Here is a 26,770-nt window from a genome sequence, read left to right as displayed (position 1 = left end):
GTCTGGCCAACATGATCTGCCTTAGGTAAATCAGATAAGCAACTCCTTTGATATTTCTTCATTCTCTCAATACAGTGCATCTGGCTTGTGATGAGACCTGCTCTTGCATTGCTGCCTCTTTTCCTGTGAATCTGTGAGCCTCTTCAGACTGAGATGCATGTTTCTTTCCATCCATCTTTGCATCTCTGGTTCTGATAACCTAGTGATTGTACATGCTTTCTGGGGCCAGGCTGGTTTGGAGGAGTTACTAGTTTGGATAGTATCTTAGTTAGGGTTTCTGTTGCTGTGAAGAAACACTATGACCTCAGCAACTCCTAAAAAGGAAACCGTTTAATTGAGGTGTGGCGTATAGTTTCAGAGGTTTAGTTCACTGTTAGCATGGCAGGGTGTGGCAGCATGCAGGCAGCTGTGCTGGAGAAGAGCTGAGAGTTCTCCATCTTTACTCTCTGCAGGGAACAGGAAGTGAACTGTGTCTACAGCAAGATTAGCTTGAGCATAAGAGGCCTCAGAGGCCACCACCACAATGACATACTTCCTCCAACAAGGCCACACCCACTCCAACAAAGCCACTCTTCCCAATAACACCATCCCCTATGAGCATAAGGGGGCCAATTATATTCAGACTGCCACAGATAGACACTGTTTTCAGCATCAGGCTTCTACGAAAGCTCTTGGGACACATCCCCTGTGGGTGGAATGGGAGGCTATGTGGTAGCCACATCCCGCTTCTCTCCCTGAGTGCCATGCAAGATGACAGTGGGGACATTATAGGAGCTTCAAAGGAAGTTCTGTGGACAGGCAGAAACTCATCATATCCATCAGGCAAGTAGGGCCCAGTCTCCCAAGAGAGTATAAATATTTTTGAAGGGGGGGAGAGAGAGAATGTGCATTTATGTGTGCTGAGAGACATGTATGTGTAGTGCATGTGTATGCTTGTACGCCTGGAGGTAAAAGGTCAACCTCGGGTGTCCTTCATCAGGAGCCATCCACATTTAATCCACATCCATTATTTATTAAAATAATACATAATAATTATGTATTATTATGTGTACACATGCATGATGTGTGTGGGCATGACATGTCATGGTGCTTATACCGAATTCAGGGGACACCTTAGAGTAGTTGATCGTTTCCTTCCACCATGTGAGTCCTGCAGACTACCTGCTGGGCCTCTTCACTGGCCCCCACATCTTCCTTTCTAAATTTAAGACAGGGTCTTCACTGGCCTGGAACCCTCCACGTAGGCTGGGCTGGCTGATCAGAGAACTGCCTGTCTCTGCCTTCACAGCACTGGGTTCACAAGCATGTGTCATGGCTGAGGCGTGGAGTGGGGTAGAGTCAGGAGTGCAAACCCAGGTCATATGCTTGCAAAGCAAGAATGTTACTTGTAGATTTTTAAGTGAAATTTCTATGTCGAATAGAGGCAGTAAATTCTGTGTTTTAAAATTCTCTCAATAGACCAGACAGCTTAGAGGATATCTCAGTCTGTAGCCCGGGCTACAGTATCAGCATACCAGATGGTGGGTGGCCTGGGCAGCGGAAGCGTATTTCTCACAGCTTCGGAGGCTATGAGGATAAGCTTTTGTGTGGGGCCTAAGGATCTGAACTCAGTTTCTCATGTGTTCATAGCAAGCATTTTTACTCTCTGGACCATCTCGCCAGTCCCTCTAAAACTTCATTTTGCGAAACCCTACCCATAAAGGAACAATTCCATGTTTACCCCTCCTCCTACCCCTGGCAGCCATCAATACGGCTGTCTCATTGGGCATGAAGCGTTGTCTCCCTGGTTTTGAGATGCATTCCCTTGATGAATAATGATGTTGCTATCTTTTTACATCTACTTATTCGTGATCTGAATCTGTTTCCATAATCATCTGTTCAAGACCTTTGCCAGTTTAACTGAGTGACTTGTCATTTTGTTGAGCTGTGTTTCCTAATTTGGATTTTAGCCTTTTACTAGGCTAATGGTCTGCAACCATCTCTCCCATTCTACAGATTTGCTTTTTACTTGGCACTTGGCGTTCTTGGCCTCAGAGTTTCTAATTCTAATGTCTTCAACTGAGCTATGTTTTTCCTTGTCTATGCCAGTACCACTGTCTTGATTTCTGTAGCTTTATGGAAACCATTGAAATTGTGAGATGTAAGATAATCTTTTTCAAGAACAGTTAGGCTCTTCTAGGTTCTTTAAATTTTCATATGAGTTACGGGATCAGTCTTCAAAATTATGAAGCATAATTGGCTAGGATTTTGATGGTTTTACATTGAGTCTGTAATTTGAGGCACGTTTCCATTCTGACTGGTGAATCCTGAATGTCAACACTGTTTTATAGTTTTCGAGTGTAGATATTGTATTTCCTTTTTTTTTTTTCCCACCATTCTCCAATCTTGAAATCCCACAAACCCCTGGTTTTACCTCAAGTTTAGGAATTTAAACCCCACCAATCCCACTCTGGAAATATCTACCCTGGAAAGTTCCATTCCTGCAGGAAACTTTCTATAAACCCTGTCTTCTGATCATTTCTCTGTTGCTTCTCATCCAAGCAGAGGCAGCCACACTCCTGGAATTTTCCCACCCAATAAATCTTTTGTGAGAGGTTTGTTGTACAGTAAAAAACAAAACAAAACAAAAAAAAAAACTTAGGACGAGCTAGTGGTTCAGGTTTGCAAAGAAGTGTGCAAAGTCAAATTTTCAGATGACTAGTCATCATGTGCGAAAAAACCTATCTCTTCCCCAGATGTGCCATGTTAATGTCTTACTGAGGAATGTACTAATTAGATATTGTATTTCCTTTGTTAAAGTGTCCCTATGTGTAGACTGCCCCTCTCTGGTGCTATTGTACACTGTATCCCACTGTTCCTCTGGGAATGGTTTCTGGGAATGGGGCTGGCTCTTTTTCATTTTATCTTTATCTGGTAGTCTTTCCTAGCTTATTTACTAGTTCAGTGGGTTTTGTAGTGTTAGACTTAATAAATTTCCTTGTAATATTCTGGTATTTGGAAAGAGAGATGATTTTACATCTTTTCTGCTCTGAATGCCTCTGTCTCCACATTTATGCTGAACTGTGCTGGGCAGGATGATGGGGACCAGAAATGGTGGCTGCAGCACCCTGTCTTTGTCCTAGAGGAGAGTATCCATTCTTTCATGATGCAATATGCCTGCTTAGAGATGATTTGGGACTTTTCAAAAAAGCGTAAGGACTTTTCTAGTCTATTTTTGTTATTGGGTGTTTCTATCATGAATAGGAGTTTAATTTTTTAAAGTGAATGAGCATATAATTTTTTGTAATGGTAATACATTAATGAAGATAATTTTTTCTCATGTGCATTTAAATTATGAAAAATATTTTTATGAGTTGTGCATTGCATTTTTGATCACATTCACTGCCCTTTTCCAGTATAAGGGATTTTTTTTTTCACTATGTTCAAGACATTCTCATTTCTGTGACAATCCCAGTCTGTCGTGGAGTCATTGTTGATGAACTTGATTGGCTAGTGTTTTTATGACGTCTGTTTCATAAGGATGTCATGAGGATGATTGGTGTAGGGCTGCTGGGGTTGACTTTTGAGGCATAGTCTTACTATTGAAGACTATGACCACCAGGATGACCTTGAATTTGAGATCCTCATGCTTCCATTCCCTGAGCCCTGTGACACAGGCAAGGATCACCATGCCTGGCTATTGTGTGTTTTCCTCACACCTTTTTTTATGCTTTTGTTACCAGGATATGCTGGCCTGTAGACTGGATTTGACAGTGTTCCTTTTTATCTCATCTTACGGAGGAGTTTGTGAAAAAGTGGCATTCTTTCCCCTTATTTGATTTCAGTCTTGAAAGGACCAACTTGGCCATCAATTCTTCCTCTCAAGCCATGGCAAACATTCCATCTTGCCCTGTGACTGAGGCTCACCTTTATGACACTTCCTTCACCCATGTCCTCCTCCGCGACCCTTCACCCATGTCCTCCTCCGTGACCCTTCACCCATGTCCTCCTCCGTGACCCTTCACCCATGTCCTCCTCCGTGACCCTTCACCCATGTCCTCCTCCGTGACCCTTCACCCATGTCCTCCTCCGTGACCCTTCACCCATGTCCTCCTCCATGACCCTTCACCCATGTCCTCCTCCGCGACCCTTCACCCATGTCCTCCTCCGCGACCCTTCACCCTTCACTCTTGCTCACCTCCATGACACTTGCGCTGACACTGTCAATCATGTCCCACCTAAATGACACTTTCTCTGAACTTACACAGCTAAGGGATGAGCCCTCTAAGCACCCCTGTCAGTGTGCCCCGGGGCCAGGTGGCTACACCCTGCTGTTACTTGCTTTGCTTTTGTTGTCCACTCTGGATGTGACCTCGTTGAGGGTGACGGCTGCAGTGTCCCCTTCCCATAGTGCCCTGAAGTACCCAGTACACTGCAGCAAGGAAAGGGGCAGCCTTGTATAGGATTACGTGCTCTACAAAGTCTCTGTGAAGGTTTCTTAGTACATGAGTTTCTTCAAGTCAGATAAACGTGTGTGTGTGTGTGTGTGTGTGTGTGTGTGTGTATTCGTATGGATATATATCCATAGGTGCCTCTGGCTATGCATGTGCAAATTCCTGTACATTGTACAGTATACACATATCACGACCATGTTATTTCAAACATGGACCCTAGTAGAGAATGAAACAGGAGGCAGCATCCTGGGATCCAACCCTGGCTGGTTTACCATGAGCTGAGTGTTCTGTTCTGAGGCTTGACTTTTGTCTCTTTCCCTCATAATATAGAATTAGTTTAAGCCCAGGAATAAAAGTATAGATTTATATTAGTAGACAAGTCATAAATGATGACTTTTAGGGATATCTTCAACTCCTTTTCAGTGAATCTGTTACAAGCCATATCCTAATATCTATTTATTATCTGCCGTGGTGTGGTATGAATTTGAACTAATAGGGGACTATTTCAGTGAACTCTTCGGTTTTGCTTATATCTGATTGGCTGAAACCTGTCCTCATTCATTTCTTTGGCAAAGGAGCATCCTTCCTTTCCCTTTGATTCTATGGGCTGGCTTTAGAAACTGTTAGAGATTGTCATTTTCCCCTTAGCCATGGGAACTCTGAGCCTGAGGATGCCTTCGGGAGCACCGAGCCCAGTCTCGGCGGCTGCAGTGTATTCAGGTTCCCAGGCTCGCTGCTGGACAGCATCTGGCCCACTCCTCATCTGTCACCTGGAGATAAGCTCATGCCTCCCAGCATCCTTCTGAGAACTCAGACTCGGGTGACAGGCCCTCAGCACAGCACGTGGCCTGGCAGGGACTGATAAGTAATTGCAGTAGGTGTGTCCTTCTCCCTTGCCATCTCCAGGGCCTCAAAGAGTCTTTGGCATGTAAGAAATGTTGGAACAAGAGCCAGCAAGGTGGCTCAGCAGGTGATGGCACTTGCCACCAAGTCTGACAACCTGAGTTTGGGCCTCAGAGCCCATACACTCCTGCAGGCCATCATCTGACCGCCTCATGTGCCCTTGGGACACAGTCCTACACGCTGTATACAGATGAGTGTACAGCTATAAGGTCAACAGAATGAAAGGTTTTCTTGGGGATGGTATTTTCTTTTTGCTTCTGTAGTGCTTGGAATCAAATTTCAGGTTTCCAGATACCAGGCATGGGCTCTGTCGTCGAGCTTCCCTAGCCCTGAGTTTTGTTGGCAAAGTGCTTGTCAGAAAGTTCCTGGTTTTCTCTGCCTGTAGCAAGGGTTCCTGCATTTGGAAGGCAGCCCACCTATGTGAGATCAGTGTAGAAGTAGGCTGAGGGTCTGAGCGTGGGGAAGGATGCTTGCCCAGGAGCCTCTGTTGACAGACAGGAGGAAGAATGGGGCTCCTTGCTGGTCGTCTTGTGCCACTTGCTCTCATTTCTAAACTGGGCCATTCCTGCTGGTTCTGCGAGGGTTAAAACTATCGAGCTGTGTAGATGGAGCTGTGTAGATGGTATCGGTGTTGGGAAAACTTGGCCGTGTTACTCCAGTTCATTACTCAGGACAGGTAAACAGAATCGGTCCATTAAATCAGACCCGGTGAGCAAGGGCCACTCCTGCAGGGACACAGGGCCATTGGCGCCCACACTGGATGAGCGGCACACAGGGTCCGTGTTAATTACTTATTTTTGCTGTATTTGGGGTCAGGGTGTATGAAGCTGCTCTAGCAGACTTCAGGTCACATGTCCATTCCTTACTTGTGTGGCCTGCCGGGAAGGCTGGAGAGAGACTGTTGTGAGCCCAGACAGGCCTAACACAGCAAAGGCATAGCGTTTCGGCTGCTGTGGTTGTTAATGTTCCCAGTACTTTACCTCTGACTCAGTAGAACGTTTTACATCAGTTTTGCTTTTATTTGCATATTTAGGTGCTTTTAGGAGGGATGTGGTTTTGGAGTATGAAATCACATCGATTGAATTTAGATTGTTTTTTTTAATGTTTTCATCACACACGTTCAATGTGTTGAGAATAAGATTTCTTCTGGGCAGTTGGCATTGTCCCTGATTTCCCTGAGGGACAAGTGCCCTCTCACCCCACCAGGATCAAGTGACGAAGCCAGAAACTCTAGTCAAGGGCATCACCGCTCCTTAAACGTGGCACACAAAAGAGCAGTGTCCTAATGTTGGAACTCTTGCTAAATAGCTTTCAGGCAGGCCTAATTGAGGCTTTGCTACTCCCTTACCGTCCTGTGTGCCGAAGCGGTGGCCTTCCTTGGTGGCGCACCTGGACTGTGAGAGGCAGAGGGGAGGCGGCTTCTGCTCCGCACTGGGTCAGAAATGGGGAAGGTGTTTGCTCTAATACTGATTTTGCTCTGCATCGGTCTTGAAAAGAGTGCCCAGAAGTGTCCTGAGACATGGCAAGTGTTGCTTACCCAGAGAAGCCTGGGCTGCTGTGGGGGTTAATGTGGAGTAAAGCACGCAGCGGGAACAGCTGGACTCCTTGGCTTCCTCCCCGTGGTGCTGGGTGTCGACCGATTTTGAATTAAAGGGGGCATGGTGTCATCAGTGTTGACTGAGAGGGACATATCTTTATAAAGTCTGTGTTAAAGCCCTCTGGAGCTGTCCGGGAATCTCTGGATGTGCTCCGAAATCGAATAGTCAGATCCCGTTCCTGCGTCCCGGCAACTCCTGGCCTAAGCTCCCTTAAGTGGGTGCGGCATGGACCAGGAACCATTGGCACAGGCCCGTCTCATTGTCACAAACAACTGCACGTATGTGGGAAAGTGGGGAAGGCATAGAGAAGGCCACTAGAGCACCAGGATTGTTGCTTTGTCCTCCGCCCACTCTCCACCCTCCCCGGCCGTTGATGCCAGTTTTGGTTTCTCTAGAGTGCATGTTTAACCTGTTGGATTTTCCTCTCTCTGATGTGTGGTGGTTGTTATATATTAACTTAATGCCAGGCAGCCAGGCAGACTTCTAAATCACACTGGTGGATTTTGTCTTCAGTGTAGGACAAAGTTCAGAGCTAATTTCATGGTCTGGAGTCCCCAGTTTAGTGACTGGACCCTAAATAAAGTCATTCCTGTTGAAGCTTGTACCCAGTTTGTTGCTTTTTTGTTGTTGTTGTTTTTTGTTTTTTTTTTTTGAGACAGGGTTTCTCTGTGTAGCCCTGACTGTTCTGGAACTCTTGTAGACCAGGCTGACCTCTAACTCAGTGTTCTGCCTGCCTCTGCCTCCTGAGTGCTGGGTTTAAAGGCATGCGCCACCTGCACCACCATCACCCGGCTTGCAGTTTGTTGGTTTTGTTTATTGTTCTTTAGTTATGGTCATGGAAGTCAGCTGAATGCTGTTCTGAGTGTGAGGTCCGGTGGCAGGGCTAGAAGTCCACCCCTGCTTTGCTGCTTCGGGGTGCAGGCAGATGCCATGGCCGTCTGTGACCGTCTCTGACGCCATTCAGAGCAGGACCAGGGTAAGCCTGTGCTTTCTGTTTTGCTCCTCTAGGGGACCTGCTTTGTCATTGTGTTTATTGCCAGCTTGGGCTTCCTCCACCTTGTGAGGTTGAATAGAAGCTTTTCCTCGTAAGGAAGGCTGCAGCACCACGTGGAGCACCTTTGTGGTGCCGAGTAGATGCCACTTTCCGTCACCATGGACCTTACAGCACATGCTTTGTTCGGAGCAATGCCCAGTGCCCAGGACAGACACCCAACGATGTTTATTGCTTGCTTTATAGAGGGTTTTCTTCGTGCCAGATTTATTTATTAGCAAAATACTGCTGCGAGCATGATTTTTAGGGACCCACAATTTAGACCTTACTGGTCCAACACTGTAATTTTTTTCCTTAAAGCTATCTGGAGATCCATTCACTAAGAAATAAGCTTTTGCTGAAAATTAGGGATTGAGAATTGAAAGAGCTGAATGAAGTTACGACTTTTGTATTACCTCTGGAAATAATTGCTCCTTTAACTCAAAATCCATTAGTAGCCTAGGTATAATTTTCTGACATCATGATTATTAATGTCTTTTAACAAGCTCTCATTTCAGAAACCTTCAGCAAATCACTGATTTCATTATAATAGGCATGGCATTTTAGAAATCAAATGATGTATTTATTGAAGGTATCCAGTTGCCTTGGTTTAAGTTAGAAGACATACATATATATAAATATGAATTTTCTTTCATGACCCATGTATTAGTCCCAGTTCCCCGAAAAACAGTCTGTAGGTTATACGCATGTGTGGGCAGATAGGTGTGTATCCATCCTTATCTGGGATTTTTAAATGTTGGGGTATTTTCATAAGCATAGTGAGATATGTCTTGAGGGTGGAACTCAGGCCTGAACGTACAGTTCAATTCTGTTTCATAGACAGGCTGTACATATAGCCCCAGAGTTGCTTCAGCCATTTTAATAATTTTATAACAAAGTTCATGATGTGGAATTCTGAACTGAGGTATGTATTAGTTTCTCTGTTGCTCGATAAAATGGCTGAAGCGGATTGCTTACAAAGAAAAAGGAGTTCACTTAGTTGACAGTTGGGGAGGCTGAAAGTCCAGACAGCTCAGGGCCTCTGATGAGGCAGCATGGACCGTATCACCACATGGTGGATCGCCATGGAAGTCAGAGAGACTTGTGTGGGGCCAGGCCCAGGCTTTTAGAACGCTGCTTTCAGGAGAGCCAGCCCCAGCTCCTGGGAGGAATTCCTTAAGCCAGTTGTTCTCAACCTTAGTTTGCAACACCTGAGTTGGGGGCGGTGTGCAAATGTCCCATTCACAGGAATTGCCTGTTAGATGTTTATATTACAAATCATAACATTCATAACAGTAGCAAAATTATAGTTATAAAGTAACAACAAAAGTAATTTTAGGGTTGTGGGTCACCGCAACAAGAGGAACTGTATTAAAGGGTCAGAGCGTTAGGATGACTGAGGACCCCTGCCTTAAGCCCTCCGGAAGGCACAGTCCTCCTGTGGCCTTAAAAAACTTCATCAGGCCCCACCTCCTATCCCCCTACCCTGGGAACAAGTTTCCAGCAAGGTGGGGATGTGGCTGAAGGGGAGACACTTACCTAAACTGTAGCGTGATGCAGATCAGGGTTTATAAACTTCCACATTGGGGGGTTTTTAGATTTCAGATTTACACATTCTGAAAACTCAGCAAGGTTGGGGAGTGAGTGTCAAGGAAGGAGAGAGAAGAGAGGTGAGAAGTGCCGCTCAGCTTTGAAAAGTAAGCTTGCGATTGTAGGGCCTCAGCAAGCGTAGAGTCAGCAGGGTGGGTCAGTAGGCTGGGGGTCCTGGCTGGAGCTGGTGTTTGAGCCTGGATACCAAAGGTAATGTCTTAGGGTTTCTGTTGCTGTGATGGAACAACCATGACCAAAAAGCAAGCTGGGGAGGAGAGGCTGATTTAGCTTACACTTCTGTATTGCTTGTTCATCAGTGAAGGAAGTCAGGATAGGAACTCAGGTGGGGCAGGAATCAGGAGGCAGGAGCTGATTGATGCAGGGGCTATGGAGATGTGCTGCTTACTGGCTTACCACCATGGCTTGCTTGCTCAGCCTGCTTTCTTACAGAACCCAGGACCACCAACTCAGGGATAACGCCACCTACAGTGGGGTGGGCCCTTCCCTTCAATAAATAATTAAGAAAATGCCTTATAGCTAGAGCTTATGGAGACCTTTTCATAATTGAGTTCCCTTCTTCTAGATGACTCTAGCTTGTGTTACATTACCATGCACCTAACCAGGACAGTTAATCTCAGGCTGCGTTCCCTGTGTTGAAGATAGATTCTCAGGGCTCCTCTTAAGGCCTCCCTCTGATTAGCCGAGGCCACTCACACCATGAAGGATAACCAGCAAACTAAACTGCCACTCACATTTTAATATGTCCTCAACAGGGACATCTGTCTAGGCTGGCATTGGACCAAACAAGTGGGCACCCTGTTACCCTTTGCTCCTAGAGGAGGAGACGTGGACATTGCAGCCTATGCAAGGACGTGGTATGGAGGACATCTTCCTCCATCTGCTGTGTATGGAACTGGACAGAAGCAGGGAGTAGCTGGCAGGTATGGGCATAGCATCAGGAGAAGCAGATGCTGTGCCAACAAATGGAAATTAGCCATACTCCACAGAAGAATTCTGACCTGTCAAAGAAACACAGTGGTTCATGCCACGCATGTGCTGGGGGCTGGTAGGTTGTCACAGAGAGAAGGATTTAGATGAGGGAACAGTATCAAGGGTCTGACAAAACCAATGCAGGAAACGTGAGGTTCCAGAACTGAATAAAACCAGAAGAGACTGGAGAGGTGGTTCAGGCAGAAAAGTGATTACCAGGCTGGGACGTTGTTCTGTCCCCAGAACCGACATAAGAAGTTGTATACAGTGGCAATCCCAGCAGTGGGGAAGCAGAGAGAGAGAAGAGAGGTAGATCTCCGGGCCAGTGACGACCCTGTCTCAAAAAGAATAAGGGGGAGGAGTGCGGATTTGGGCTGGAGAGGTGGCTTAGTCGGTACAGTGCTAGCCGTATAAGCATGGAGACTGGCTTTTGGATCTCCAGCACCAGATGAAAGCTGGGCACGCTGGTGTATGTCTGTGAACCCCCAGGTCGCATTGGCCAGCTAACCTAGCGGAATTTGTGTCCCAGGGTCAGTGAGAGATTGTCTTAAACACTAAGGTGGGGAGTAGTGGGAGAAGACACTTAACATCTACTTCTGGCCTCCACACAGATGTGCACCCCATATATGTATGTGTGCACACACCCCAGGAACATAAACGTAACACCTGCCCCCCCCATACACACACAAAGATAGATGGCGTTCCTCAGGAATGATAATCAAGGTTGTCCTCTGGCCCCCATAGGCACATGTAACCAAACATACATATGTGTGCCTGCGAACACCACACACACACACACACACACACACACGCACACACACACACACACAACTCCCAGAAAACTATGCTGGGAGTGTGACCTAGTGGTTGAGGTTACCTAGCAGACTTGAGCCCTAGCTGGATCCCCGGCACTGGAAACAAAGCAAAACCACAATAAGCAAACTCTTCCAGTTATGTTGTCTGAGCCAAAGTCCCAGCCCAAGCGACTCCACAGTGACCTTGGGGTCTGAATCACGCCACCATGTCAGAGGCCTGGTGCTTTTAACCTTTCAGAATTTCTCAGCCTTCAGTCTCTGGGAGCTGAAAAAAAAGATGGTGGTGATACAGGCCTGCTAGTTTTCTGCATGGAAAACACAATCTTTAGAAGTGCTCTTCTGGGCCACAGTTAGGAAGGAGAGCTGAAGGCAATGAAACAGTCAGTGTATTGAGAAGAAAAAGGAAGACCAAGGAAGCCGAGTGCAGAGCTGGAGCTAGAGAAGCCATCAACGCATTGAGACGGAAAAGGAAGACCGAAGGAGCTGAGTGCATTTGACTTTGGAGATACTTGGGAAATGCTAATTGGCACATTCATGGAGAACCTGGTTGCTTTTGTGTGAGGTCACATGTACCGTGCTGTTTAGTTAGTGGGGCCTTAGTGTGGCTCAGCTGTGTGGGTGTAGGTTTATGCAGACTGAGCAGCACTGCTGAAGAGACTTCTGTTCATCCTTCTGGAGAAGGCTGCTCCAGGGAACATTGGGTTGCATACAGTCTTCCTGACAGGAGGGACTTTTTCCAAGGTGGTATCCCCGATTCATCTGTTGTTATTAGACCCTGTACTGTCACCCACACAGTCAGCTCTCTTTGATTTACTAGGTCATTGCTGAAGGTCTTTGCTCTGCGGTTCCCAGCCCCTCTCACCCACAGTCACTCTCCTTTGTCTCTCCACTCCCCTCTTTTCTGGAAGTTCAGCAGCAGCATGGGGTGCGGCTGCCTCACCAGGCATGTATCTCCGAGGGCTTTGCGTGACTGGTTGTGACTTACACAGTGGTCTCTCCATTTGCATCCTTGGGACATGGTCATCCTCTGCACCCTTGGCATTGTGAGTCTTCCCACGCTTCTTCCGAGTCTGCATTGTGGAAGTGACACCTGCTATTCTAGCCCTCCTCTGGGCAACCCCCCTTAAATAGAGATGTCTCCCAGAACACTGGTCTTTTGTCTCTCTTCTGAGTCAAGACTTGAAATCCTGGTAGGTAGTGTGTGTTTCATGTGGAGGCCCTTGATGTTAACTTCTACTGTTCCCTTCTCTCCCCAAGGGTGAGGACCCTAAGAAGGGCACACTTTACCCAGACTCCAGAGCCTAGATATGGTCTCATCCACTTCCTAGTTATACTTGTGGGAGAGAGCATCATGGAGACAGAACTTTAGGATCTCCTAGAATATTTGAGAAACTCCGTGACAAAAAAAATGGTCTTCTGTGTGGGTGAAACTAGCCGAAGGAATCCAGGGAATGTGCATTTCTCTCAGATGTCAGTTTTTGTTTTGTTTTGTTTTGTTTTGTTTTTGTTGAGCAAAGCCTATGTACTGTCCTTGCATGCATTGAGCACTCTGGAGGTTTCTGAGAATTCCTACAGGTAAGGGCTGGTGTGCAGGATGAAGAACTTGAGGACTGAGCTTTATCCACGAAGGGCCATTGGACGTAATTCTGTGACAAGGGCCATCCAGAAAGACTTAGGACCTGGTAATGTAAACACTGAATAGACTGTAGAGTTGAAGCGTGGAATCAAGGTTGAGGAGAAGTAACTGAGCTCTGGGTAGAGAGTAACTTGGAGTGGACGGGAGGGAGTGGCCAAAAGACCGGCATGTAGAATGGGTGGCTCTAGGGCAGGAAGATGGTTGACACACAGGCCTTTCTTGATTTGTGATAGTTTGTCAAGGCAGGGTTGCTGCTGTTGAGTTTGTTTTGTCTTTGTCATGGTCTAGAAGTGATGCATCTTCTGTAATCACTTCAGATTTTCTGTTTAGTTGCTTGTTAGCCTAGTGTCATGTGGCCAGTTTTCTCTTCTCTGGGCTGCAAAAGCCATCCCTTCTCCTAGTCAGTTGCTCAATCGTGAGGAAGAAGCACTGACCCCTGCGGTGTTGTGTGCTCCAGAGTGGGCTGTCTGGTAGGGTCAGTGAAGGCAATGCATTTTCAGCTTGGCATTTTTAATTTATGGTGGATTTTTTTCAGAATACGTCCTCATGGTAAGTTGAGGAGTATTTGTGTACTCAGGGTTGTAGGTATAGACAAAGATGGTTTGGAGAGCTGCTTGTGTGTTGAAGAGAAGGCTTCTGCTGAACGTGGTGGTGCATGCTTCTAATCCCAGCACTCAGGAGACAGAAGCAGGTCAAGGCCAGCCTAGTCTACAGAGCGAGTTCCTGGACAGCCAGTACTATACAGAGAAACCCAGTCTGGAGGTGGGGGGATACAAAAGAGAGAACGAGAGCAAGAAGGTTCTATGTGGTTGGATTACAATGAAAGGAGTGAACCCTGGTGGAGATGTTCCTGGCTCATCGATAGCGGCCATGCAGGCACATTGGTCCCTGCAGAAATAAATTGCATTTGGATTCTCAGAATGGGCAGAGGAAACAAGAAGATCAGGAACGGAGGAATAGCATGCAGTTGGGAAGGCTCCACAGAAGTTGGTGCCTCGAGCGTCTCCAGAAGAACCAATAGCTATGACATCAGAGGTTTCAGGCAAGGCGGGCTAGATTCTCTCTACAGAGTCCATTTGGTTTGACACTTAGCAGTGCATTGACAGAAATACACAAAGCCTTCCAAGACTGAAGGAAACTAACTCAGTGAATATGGCCATAAAACTATTCATTGGCTAAACAATGATCCTTGGAGTTCTGCTGTGTGCCAGGCACTGTGTTAGGGGTTGAAGCTGTTCTTTCAAACAGAGCACTGATGGGGAGTTCCCAGGTGATGCACAGTAGGAAATGTGACCAGCAGTGTATGGGTCAAACTTCCTTTCAGGAATAGAACCCATGGCCTCTACATATGTTATATAATTATGTATTTTAAAGGGATTTATTGAGCAGTGGCGGTCCTCATTCTGGAGAGGTTGAGAATCCCAGAGGCTGCTCAGTCCAAGAAGTTGGGCTAGTTTGGCACTGAAGGCCTGGAGGCTCCTTGGACAGTGGCTGGTGTTGAGCTCACTTTGAAAGGCCAAAGAGGCTAGAGTGTGAGGTTGGCGGAGCACAACAGCATTGGCAGGGGCACTATGCAGAAGGCGTGGAGCTTGCTTCAAGGCCTGGCTGTCCTGTCTCACAGCTTGCTTTCTGTCTTGGCCCCCAGACCATTGGATGGCATTGCCTACATTTGGGGCGTTTCTTTCCTCTCAGTTACTGTCCCTCATAACAATCTTCTCTGAAAATGCCTTCACAAACACACTCAGAAGTAGGCTTCAATAAACATCTCTCAGTCCAGCCCTGTTTACAGTCAAGACCAGCACCCCAACCCTACCATGGGGTGCTGATACCCTGTGATAAGTCTAGAAGGGAATTCGTTATAAGAACTCCGAAAACACAGAAGACAGACCGGAGTTTGAAGAGTTTGTAGAAGAGAACTCACCTTCCTCTCTTTAAGTCCCAGGTCCATTTTCCAATCTTTGAGCCCCAGGGCCAATAGCACAGCCATCTGGACCTCAGTGGTCCTTTCTGGATGCTGCATCCAGAGACCTTGAAAGGCCTTTCGAACCAGAGATCCCAGACTCAAGACTTCAGTGCTCTAGCAGAATGGTTAAATGATAAATTATGGAAGAAACTTGTCAGTATATGCATTTTCAGATTTCTTACTAGAAATGTCCCAAACTTGACATCATTTAAAGTATTTGACTGATAGATGACCAGGCAGGGGCATTGTTAGCTTGTTCGTACAGCTAATTTAATGAATACTTCTTTCTTGGGCCCTGTAAGAATGTGATAGACATTGTAAGGGAACACTCCCTGGCTCTTTTCAGTACGGGGCACATGGTTGGAAGTGTGGAGAACCATTGGCAACAAACTGCAGCTCACCATGCAGAGACACAAGATGGGGAGTTACGATGGTGCTGTGTGTGTTCTTAGATGTGGTTCATACGAGGCTCCAGCCACTCCGTAGATAAGGATTAATGATTCTCCATTCACCCTACTCAGACTTTTGAAAGGTGGTTTGTACAAGCCTGGGAGTTAACTAGTAACTGTGCGGTGGACTCCCTGAGGGAATCTCACTGACCTCCCCTCGCCCCACTAGAGCTGACCTGGTCCCTGTGTTCATCTAGAAAGACAAGGATTTCCTTTAGCATGTCATTGACTCTGTGGCTGAATTGTTGTCCCTGGCAATTCCTAACCTGCTTTCTGCTACTTCATATGGGCGTATTCTAGACATATCATACAAACAGAGTCATGGAGTGTGTGGCATTTTGCAGTTAGTATCTTTTCTTTGAAATAATATTTTCTAGGTTCCTCTGTGTCATAGCATGTGGAGTACCTCCTATGTATAGTGGAAAATACAGTTTTATGGACAAATCCCAGAATTATTCATCCATTCATCGCTGAATATTTGGTTTGCTTGTACTTTTTCATTGTCGTGGATATAATACTGCTATAAACATTGGAACACATGTTTTTGTGTGTTCGTAGGTTTTCAGTTCTCTGGAGCCTGTCTTTAGAAGGGGGGTTGCTGGCTCACATGCTGTGTGTTCAAGGACCACTGTTTTCCGAAAGAAGTGGTTCCATTTTCAGTTCACACTAGTAATAGAACAGAGCTCTGCCTTCTTCCAAGCCTGGCCGGCACTCGGGGTTGTTTGGGATGATGCAGTTCGGCACCAGACTCTGTCCGGTGCTGGTCGTCTGTACGGGAGGTTTCATTTCCCTTTATCTGCCTCCCGAGTTACTGATTTGTTGGCTTTACTTCAGTATCTCCTTTTACTCCACTGGAAAACGAGGGTGGAAAGAACGAGGGAGAACTCACGCTGGTTAATGTAGATACATATTAACACTTGCTTTACAAGTTGTCAGAAAAGTCCAAGTGGGGAAAGGCTGAATTAATAACCTTAAGTAATGCTCTGGGTTCATGGCTGACAAACCTGTAGGACTGTAGGTGTATTCTTGGGTATTAGGATAATCTGTAAATTTTGTTTTCACTTGTGGATCTGTTAAAAATATAGCTGATATTTTACATTCCACATTAGGTGGGTTGCCGCTGTATGGGGAAAACTACAGCTGCAGCCGCTAATACTGACACACCAAGAAACCCTACCAAGGTCACAGCATGCAGTGCAGCGTTCAAAACATCTGGGGGGGGGGCATTTTCTATTAGCTTCTTACATCCGGCACATTGGGCGGGGTTGCCAGCTGGTACCCTGGTGTTGTTTCTACAAAGTACCCATTGAGGTTGATTAGAAGCAGGCACTCTCTCACAGACCTGACATCAAGTGGCCCATTACAAGTAAGCAATGCTTTTAAGTGTTATTTTCCAGCCCTCAAGAACACACTGACACTTAGGTTGTCTCTTAAATTTAATATGCATATAGAAAGTACTACTTATTTTCGTATTAAAACCGTAACCTTCATAACATTGAATAGAAATAGCTGTCTCTTTCTCGAGCACATCACAAATGTTCTTCTTTGTGTAGAACAGATGTCTAGTGTTCTTTTCACGTTATCTGCTCACTTAATGCTTTGCAAGCCTTTGTTGATCCTGGCACTAGGCGTATCCAGATAGAAAGCTGTTGTTCCGAAGCCTCTTGCAGAGCGTGCGCGCAGCGCAAGGAAGCAGCCCCCAGATGTGCTGCAGGAACTCGGTGCCCAGGAAACTGAACACACACAAGGATGCTTTGAGAGATCCGAAGGCAGGGTAATTGCAAATAAATCACTGCGGGTGACAGCTTTATAGGCAGCGGTTCTGACACTTCCTGTATGATTCTGGCCCAGATGCTCACTGACTCTGTCTTAGTGTCACTAAGGGATTGTGCATGGTAAGATCACACTGGACATTTGCAGAACGAGGTGAGTTTTGAGAGACACTATAGTGTGGTGAAGAAGTCAGGTTTTGTTTTCCTACCTGTGGTGGCCTTGGGTCCCTCTGTAGGTGTCTGTGACTTGGTGGACCTCATATATAGTGAAAGGTAACTGCAGTCACAGTGGGACAGAAAATGATTGGCTTGTTCCTGGTGTTTACATCTACAGGATTGATAAAAATGGATTGGTTTTTAAACATTTTTTCATCTTTAGAAAAAAAAATTATGACTTACATTTTTGGTCTTCAAAAATCATTCATAGCTACTAAAACTATTTGTTACATATGTATGATGAACAGGGAAAAATAACGGTGACATAAACATTTTTGTCATCGAATGGTCTCAATAGAAATATTGCAGAGACAGAAAGTGTGAGCTGACCAGAAGTGACTGAGAAGAGGACTTAGCTGGTCAAAGTGCAGATTTCAAAATGTCCCTGCATGGCTTCCCTGCAAGCATTTCATGAACACGTGTCAGAGATTTACTTAGATTAAGTTAACTCCTTAATGTGGATTCCACAGGATGTTAGCGTTGGCTCCCAAATCACTGAAGAGATTTATATATTCTGTTGGGAAAGACTTGAAAAAAATTGCCAAGTTAGAAATAAAACGGGGAAATGTTCTGTAGGCAAAATGATAGCTCTTGTGGCAGTTTTTTTCTGAAGGGCAGAAACTGTTGGCATCTCTAGTGAACAAGAAGGAAAATCCACAAATTAACTTGTAACCTGCCTAAATAACAGTAAATTAGCAAGTCTAAATAATGTGTGATCTCCTGGAGAGCGATACCCTCTTTGGGTAGACCAGTTCTACTGGCTCTGGTTTAGTGTTGGAATGTTAGCTGACTGGCCATCCATCCACCCACCTATCACCTGTGTTTGGGCTAATTTAAAAAATACATTATACATTAGGAGTAAAAAGTGGCCGTCGATACCAACAGAATTCCTAGGAAGCTCAGAACTTTGGCTGTTTCTTTAGTTCTCCCAGGGGCAGAGTTTTCTCTCTTGGTCTGACATCCCCTGAAAAACACATACAACCGGTTAGCCTTCATAGCCTTTGGGTTCTGTAGCCTCAGATTCAGCCAGCTGCAGATTGGAAATATTTGAAAAAAGCTATGACGAGCATTGACCTGACACTGATAGTTGAGAATGGTGATTTTGAGTGATTTAAAGTATACAGGACAGACAGCGTGCCTGGGCTGATGAAAATGCTGTGCTAGGTTCCGGTAAGGGTTTAGCATCTGTGGACTTCAGTACCAGGTGAGGGAGATGTCCGGAACCACAGATGTCCAGGTGGCTCAGTGTCTGCCTGGTGTGCACAAGGCCAGTGTTGAGTCCCGAGCCCTGCAAAACAGAACCCAACTTTGTTCTTCCAGTCCCCCAGGGTCCCCCTCTCCTCTCCTCTTACCTCATTTGCCGCTGTACTCACTGAATTAAAGGTCAGCGCCTTCCAGCTTCTTCTCACTCGGAAACATAGCCGTGGGAAGTTGTTATTTATTTATTTGGAGCATCGATTTTTGTTGTTCTGGGCATCAAACCCGGCCTTGCACATGATGGGCAAGGACTCTACCCCTAAGATACATCTTCAGTCCTTTATTTTGACTTTTAAAGACAGGATACCACTGTGTAGCACAGGCTATCCTCAAACTCAAGTGCTCTAGCCTCTGCCTCCTGAATACCCATCTTTATACATTGTTTAGAAAGTTGGATTCTAGCAAAGTGGGAAGTGTGTGTGTGTGTGCGTGCGCGTGAAAGAGAGAGAGAAAGGGAAGGAGGGAGGGAAGGAGGGAGAGATTGATTTACAAATTTCAGACCACGACAACACAATCCACAAGAGACTTTGACAGCTACGTTGTTGAGCCTCCTTGGAGTTACTCTAGAGCTGCTGGTATTACTCTTTTTCATTCTGCTGGCAGTCCATTACTGCTTTCCTAGGGAATGTGGGATGTGGGTTAGAATTGAAAACTGGACCGATGTCAGGCAAGAAGGTGGGTGCTGTTTTACATTCTTGTCTCATGCAAAAACCCGGACAGTACGATGTGGGCCTGCCCTATATGCTGCCGTTAGGATACAGGAACTAATGCGGGTTTTGAAATTCATCAAAGTTAAGTGAATGCCAGTCACAGCAGATCTCCAGTAATTACCAGAGGGCATCTGAGATGCCAGCCTCCTCCTCCTCCTCCTCAGAGGCTCAGTGCCTTTATTTATTTTTTCTAAAGATTTATTTATCAATTATGTATACAGTGTTCTGCCTGCATATACACCAGGTCTCATTATAGATTGGTGTAAGTCACCACGTGTTTGCTGGGAATTGAACTCAGGACCTTTGGAAGAGCAGTCAGTGCTCTTAACCGCTGAGCCATCTCTCCAGCCCGAATGGCTGTATTTTGAAGCTGGATGTTACGGAATCCTTTGGGTGTCTGTAAAAGGTTGTGAGTGGCAAACTGTTATCCAAACCACTGTTGGGTTGGCATTTGTTTCCTTTAAGCACTGGTGGCAGAGGCTGAGGCAGGAGGATTTTGCATTTAAGGCCAGGGTGAGCTACCTAGTAAGTTCCAGGCCAAGGCGGTGGCGGGGGGCTGGGGAAGACAGTAAATAAATAAAACAAATTAGATTCTTGCTTGTTGTTTTTTTTTTTTTAAGGCAAAGGTAAACGTAGAGATATCAAAGGATAACAGGAGTCAAAGATTGTCTAGCCACTTAATTTCCCATTCTAAAAACATGTATCGTTAACAACGTGGATGAACTTCAGAAACACGGCGCCAAAGAGGGAGAGAACAAAGCCCATGTGTTGTGCAACCCAGAAGGTGCCTATCCATGGAGACAGCAAGTAGCTCAGCTGTTGCCAGGGGCAGGAAGAGAAACCAGCTGAAGGGAGTAGGAGGAGACGGGAAGTAATAGATGCAGGATCTGAAGGAAGAGACCTGTCACCGTTTACCGTCATTTATTGTTCATCTCTTCGTGCACTCCATATTCATGGGAAGAAATTTCAGTGCAGCCGGGGGAGTGAGGTTCTCCCAAGAGATGTACATAGTGCGTCGTGCGCCCCTCTTTCTGGTAAAGCCGCTCACCTTGTTAGGGGTGGGGCTGGAGAAGGGAGGAGGAGGATACAACACAGGGGAGACACAGATTTGTGGAGGGGACTTCATAATCAAGACTCCAGAGGGGAACTTGGAGTTGCCAAGTGTCTTCTCCGTGTCCTGAGCCCAGAATCGCCAGGACCGCTTTATAGAGGATGTGGCATAAATCAGTGCCAGGACCGTTAGTCAAGCTGACGTCCTAGCTTTTCCCATACCTTTTCTCAGGATTTTACGCACAGTCTCACATGCTCGGGCTGAGCTTCGTAAACTCTGTGTGTGTCGTGGCTGACTCATAGGTCAAGGTTCTCTGGCTCCTGCATTGCTTTCCCTGAACCTGCTGCTGAGGACCTGACTCTGTGCAGATTGCTGTGCGGTGTCTGAGGAGCATTGCGTGTGGATGAAGGATGAAGACTTCAGTGACACAGGCCACATTCTTACCTCATGACCAGTTCTGGAAAACAGGAAGTGGGGTAGGGAGATGGTGGGATCGCTCAGTAGGCAAAGGAGCATGCTGCCAAGTCTGATGACCCAAGTTCAGTCCCGGGAACCCACTTGGTGTAAGGGTCATTTCTGGCTTCAAATTCACTGTATGTACTGGTTCTGGGGCTGGACTTCTTTCTCTTAGATGGTATGTGAGAGAAGAAACCGGGAAGCAATTCTTTATATTAGAAAGTACAGATGACTCAGAAGTATGTGTTTTCGGTGCTGGGGGTGAGGTGGAGCCACGGGCCTTGCACATATTACTTAGGCACGCTCTCCTTGAGCTGTACCACAGCCTGAGACTTTCTGTCATCATCCAAGTTCCATACAGTATTTACTGAGCTTCTCTTGGATCAGACTCTGCAGTGTACGTATGCTGTGACTGGGGCTGACTGAGAAAGAGCCTGTCTTGAGCAGTTTGCACTCATACTGTGGCTAGCCTTCTGTTGTGGGGGAGTGTGTCCCGGGAATCCTAGCACATGTCGTGGTTGAACGTGGGGTTCTCAGTACCAGGACGGCAGCGGGAGAACTGCATCTCCCAAAACAGAAGCTCATAGGTGAGTTAGGATTACCCAGGGATGCCAGAGGGCTCAAGGTGAGGCAGACCACAGGCCTTGTCTGTGAGAACAGGCAGCAAGCAGCAGTTAACGTTAGACCTTGTCAGTAAATAATACTGTTTAATCCTCACAGTGGGCCTCGGGGGTCTCTGTTGCTAACCCTGTTTAGCTGATGGAAAAGTTAAAGAAACAGCCTTCAGGAACATCCAAAACTAATTATGAATCCCCATGAATCCAATATAGTTTGGAAATTTTTAATAATTTAACTGGTAAGTTATTAAAGCCATTGTTTTGTGAGTTTTGTTTTAGACAGACCCTGTTTCAATGTAGTAAGGTCTGTTTAATGTAAGATACTGTTCTGAGCATTCTGGGGTGCGCGAGCCTTGGTCGTTCTGCTCACAACATTCCCCATTCCCATCCAGAGCTTCCTTGTTTTCCCAAACTGCGTCTCTGAATCTGGGAAATAGTGCATTCCCATGTCCCCTCCCTTCTGTGTTCTGACAACACCGTTCAGTTTTGGGTCTCTACACACTTGGTTCACTGGGTACCTCACGTAAGTGTGCAATGTTTGCCTGTGTGACTGTCTTATCTCTCCAAGCCACGTGTTTATCCATGTGTCAGAGTGCCCTTGCTTTCTTGGGATGAATGGTATTTTATTTTTAGTTTTGTCTGTCCATCCATCCATCCATCCATCCATCCATCCATCCATCCATCCATGCATACTTGGGTCAAGTCTTTTGTTTGGTTATTACAAATTATGCTGCTGTAAATTCATGTCTACAGATACCTGTTTTATCTCCTGTCCTCAGTTCATTTGGGAGTTTAGCTCCAGGAGGATTGCTAGAACAAATAAGAATTGTGTTTGATTGTTTTTTGTTTTTGTTTTGTTTTGTTTTGTTTTGAGGACCCTTCAAAGTGGTCTTCATAGTGGCTATGACATTTTACATTCTCATCAGTGGTGCACAAGAATTCCAGCATTTCTATGTCTTCAACACTTAAAAAAAATAGTAATCATCGTTAATGGATGTGGGGTTGAAGGCATTGGTGGTGTTTGTATATACGTACATAGATACATGCATACATGCATACGTAATACATACATGCAAGTCATATGAAAAGAATATATTTATGTGACTTTAAAGGTGAATCTCTGGTGCTGTAAGGGGATTTTCCCCTCATAGCCTGAGGCAGTTTCAGTGGGTTGAGAGAATACACTGGTCAGACTCCCTGGTGCAAATGGCAGCTCTAATCATTGCCTAGGATGTGATTTCAGGACTTGATGATACAGGATGTGGTAGCCTTACTTTTTTGTGTGACAAGTGCCAAATCTAGTGCATGCTCGCAACTGCACAGCACCAACCTGATGTGTGGTGTGTGTGTGTGTGTGTGTGTGTGTGTGTATTTTCCACATCTGTGCTACATATCCCTATGGTAAAGTTTAATTTGTAACTAGGCACAGTTAGTTATTAACAGTAATAAACATAACAATTACACCAATTACCGTCAGTATATTCTCTCTTACAGTCTTGTAGTAATCATGTTATGGTGTATCTGGTGAGCATCACTGTATCTCAGTGCTGGTATCGCATATGACAAAAGAAAGCCATGAAATGTTTTCTTTAACTTAAGGCTTAGAAAGAAAGACAGCAAACATCAGGGTTGTCAAGCCCTGTGGTAAGAACTGATCCTCCATTTTCTACAAGTGAAGTTACTAAGAGGGGAAGACTTCATCATGATTGCATACAGCTGAAACTGTAAAATTAAATGTCAGGCTAAGAAGGGGGCACTGCAGTTGTCTTTCTCTTTCTACCCATCATCTGTCCGTCTGTCCCTCCCTCACCCCTTTCTCTGATAATCCATCTGTCTATTATTGCAAAGTCTGTTTTTCCTGGTCGTCGTATAAAAGGAGGGGGCTTATTGGCTTTGCAGAGGGGGATGCTGTAGACGGGCAGTCAGTGGGGAAGTGGCAGCCTTGTCTCTGTCAAAGCTGCCACAATTGTTTGAGTCTGAAATCTTTGACCTCATCCTGGAGGGAGGTGATTGTTATCCTGTGAAGCTCAAAGTCACTGCATGTTTTCAGAATCAAAGACCTGGATACTGTCCGTCTGCGAATAGTGGGCATCTCGGGGCAAGGCAACTGGATGCCAGGAAAGCATCCATCCTGCAGCAAGCAGGTAGACCCTCCAGGTTCCTGTTGGTTATGCACTGTGTTTCCCATATTGGCTGGAATGACTGCGGAGTCGAGGTTGGAGTTAATTTCATCACCTCTCATACTGGAAGAAACCAGTGAGCAAAACAAACAGAACCGGGGTCTCAGAGAGCTACCTTCCCTTCCTGTGGATGGTGACTCACGCTAGCTAATTAGTTATGCATTGGGAGACAGCGGTAGTGAGAAGTGTTGGGGCTTCTCACAATAAGCTTCAGTGGCCCGTAGGTTTAGCCTGACTTTCTTCTTCGTGGCAACTTGGTGTCTCAGTGAATCTTGACATGGGCCCTTGGTCAAAAGAAATACTGATGGTCCCACTGCCTCGATAGCTTTAATCAGCTGTCTGGAAAAGGGCATTTCTAAGTGTAGAGAGAAAGGAAAATTAAGAACAAATTTGTTCAGAAATTATTTTGCATTTCCCTTTGAAGCCACTCCATTTGAAGAGGCCCCGTCACCGAAGACTGGAGGATTGTAGTTTTCTTTTGGAACCTAAAGTTTGTTGAAATACTTTTCACCGAAGCACAGAGGTCCTGGAAGTAAGATCACGAACTCTATTTTCATTGCCTTTTTTTGTTTTTGTTTAAGATGGTCTTACTCCTTCGCCCAGGTTGGCCTCTATCCCGTGATGCCTATCTTTCTGCTGCGTGAGTGCTGGGATCACTAGTGTGAACCATGTCCAGCATTTTTGTTGCCTTCTCGACAAGATTATCATCTAGAGAGCATGTGAGTTGTGACTTCTGGGGCCTTTGGCACCAAGACAGCAGTGAGGAACATTGTGCTTAGTGGCCAGTGTTGTGTGAGGAATCAGTTTGAAGATCACAATAATACCCAGGATGGATGTTTAAGATGACCGTCCTCTTGCTCTCTGAAGTGCCCATTAGACTATATTAGTCATCTCCAATGATCAGAACTGTAGGACTTTAATTTCATTTTCCTTTTGCTAAAAGGCAAGTGTGTTTGGATGGCCACACACTTCAGGCTATCAAAATCATGGACGTTAAGAGTTGGAGCAGCAGTCGCAGCCTAAGGTAACTTGATAAAGTAAAACCGTGCAGTCTAGCAGCTAGTATCAACACCGACACCGTAGCCTGGGGACTCCTCTCACCCATGGGTCCCTGCGTGTTGGTTCATGCTGGGCTCCCTGCTTCAGGCTGCCTTTCTCTGTGTCCCTTCAGAGGTGGTCCTAGGGCCACAGTACCAGTCTGCTCCTTCCGGTGCTGGTTGCTGTCCAAATGACAGAGCAACTTGGGGGGGTCCGTGTCTCATGTTTAGATGGCTGGACAGTGTCAAGCCCAGGACATATCTGTGGCTACCTCCTGAACACTCTCCTTGCAAGTTATGAAAAACAATGCCTGCCAGTCCACCTACCCATCTATCTGTCCACCTACCCACTTACCTAAGTACCTACCTAGAATGGTGGTATGTGTTTTCCTGAGCTTTACTGATTAACAGTGAGCAAATCTACTAAGAGCTTGCTGATAGCTTGCTGAGTATGCATGGAACTGCATGAAGCAACCCCACCCCCGAAAACTCAGTGTGTTTTCATTAAGGCCTCTCCACCCACTTCCTGCAAACCTCCAGCCCCTGGTGTTTGCCATCCTACTTTGAGTTGCGCATGTGAGTGAGGTCTTGTAGGACTTGTCTTTCTCTCTGACACAGCTCCATCCATGTTCCCTGACCCATAGGCAGTTTGGTCGGTCTCAGATTCCTCCAACCCTTAGCACTTTGATTGGGCTCACAGTCCCGGACCCGTAGGCACTTGGGTTGGTCCCACACTTCTCTACCTTTTAGCTCTTTGGTTGGTCCCACATCTTGGCCGTTTTGAGAAAGCAGTGAGCATGAGGATGAAGACATACGTCTCTTTAAAGAGCATCTCTTTGCAGGTCTTTTGAGAGGTGGGGAGGAGAATGACACAGTTGGTCTCTCGAGTGTTTTGAAACACCTCCATACTCTTCTATAAAGCTATACCACCCTATCCTCCCAGCTGAGGCTCCTTTTCTTTATACATCCTTTTCAAGGTTTGCCGTCTTTCAGAGTGTGAAGGTAGACTCCACGAGTGATGTGAAGCGTAGTTCTTGTAGTGTTGATTTCTGATATTGAAAAGTTTTTTATAGATTTCTTGGCCATCTGTATCTCTTCTTTTAAAAATACGCACGCCTTTAATCCCAGCACTTGGGAGGCAGAGGCAGGCGGATCTCTGTGAGTTCGAGACCAGCCTGGTCTACAAGAGCTAGTTCCAGGACAGGCTCTAAAGCTGCAGAGAAACCCTGTCTTGAAAAACCAAAAAAAAAAAAAAAAATATTTTTTAATCTCATTTCTTTATTGTGTATGTGTGTGTGTGCATGTGCATGCATGCATGTGCTTACACATGTATACCATGGCATGGATAGGGAGGCAGAGGACAACTTTCCAGAGTTGGTTGTCTCCTTCCGCCATGTGGGTCCTGGAAATTGAACTCAGGTCTGCAGTCTTGACTGAAGGCACACATGTGCTCCGAGCCACCTTGCTGGCCCCACGTGTATGTGTACTTAAGAGCACTATTAATCTGGTATGGTAATGCACTCACGTATCCCAGCCCTGGGATAGTGAGTTCAAGGCTAGCCTGGCTACATAATGAGACCCTGTCTCAAGAGAATCAACAACAACAAACTAAAAAAGTCAAACTGTCTGTTCGGGTATTTCCCATTTTGAACTGTATTCACTTGGTAGCTATCGTTGCCAATGAGTTGAACTCCATGCGATTTTTTTTCTTCCTTTCTCTTTCTGAAGCAGCTCTCCTCTGTGTGACCCTATGCATTCAGACTCCTCCTGTGCCATCCTCCAGATGCTGGGATTACAGGTGTGCCCCACACCTGGCTGTGATTCCAGTTCTATGCTGAAGTCTTTTGTTTCCTTTTCGTCGTGGAGACAGGGTCTCACCTCATGGATTTATCCTGGAACTCACTATGTAGACCACGTTGGTCTCGAACCTACAGAGCTCTAGCTGCCTTTGCTTCTGAACACTGGGATCAACACTGTACCCACCCTGCCAATCCATTATGTTGAAGTCTTTAATTGATCTTGAAGTGAGTTCATGAGTTTTATAAGGTTCGTTTTCATTCTTTGGTG

The 26,770-nt window shown here is 45.8% G+C and overlaps 1 protein-coding gene across 4 annotated transcripts in view; it reads left to right on the top strand.

Moving 5' to 3' along the window:
* Spata13 (spermatogenesis associated 13) overlaps nucleotides 1-26,770 on the top strand; it is a 133,824-nt gene that overhangs the window by 15,403 nt on the left and 91,651 nt on the right. The window contains exon 1 of one of the 4 annotated variants that reach the window (XM_038309788.2): nucleotides 7,705-7,910. The exons of 2 other annotated variants lie outside the window; for them this stretch is intronic. In XM_038309788.2, the coding sequence (XP_038165716.1) occupies nucleotides 7,860-7,910 (51 nt within the window). In that variant the 5' untranslated portion in view covers nucleotides 7,705-7,859. Of the gene's footprint in view, nucleotides 1-7,704; nucleotides 7,911-20,917; nucleotides 20,977-26,770 lie in introns of those variants that run through there. One more of the 4 variants, XM_038309789.2, reaches the window with a different exon arrangement.

Source organism: Arvicola amphibius, chromosome 13 (assembly GCF_903992535.2).
Source record: "Arvicola amphibius chromosome 13, mArvAmp1.2, whole genome shotgun sequence".
Taxonomy (NCBI): Eukaryota; Metazoa; Chordata; class Mammalia; order Rodentia; family Cricetidae; genus Arvicola; species Arvicola amphibius.
This window is presented reverse-complemented; position numbering and strand designations above follow the sequence as displayed.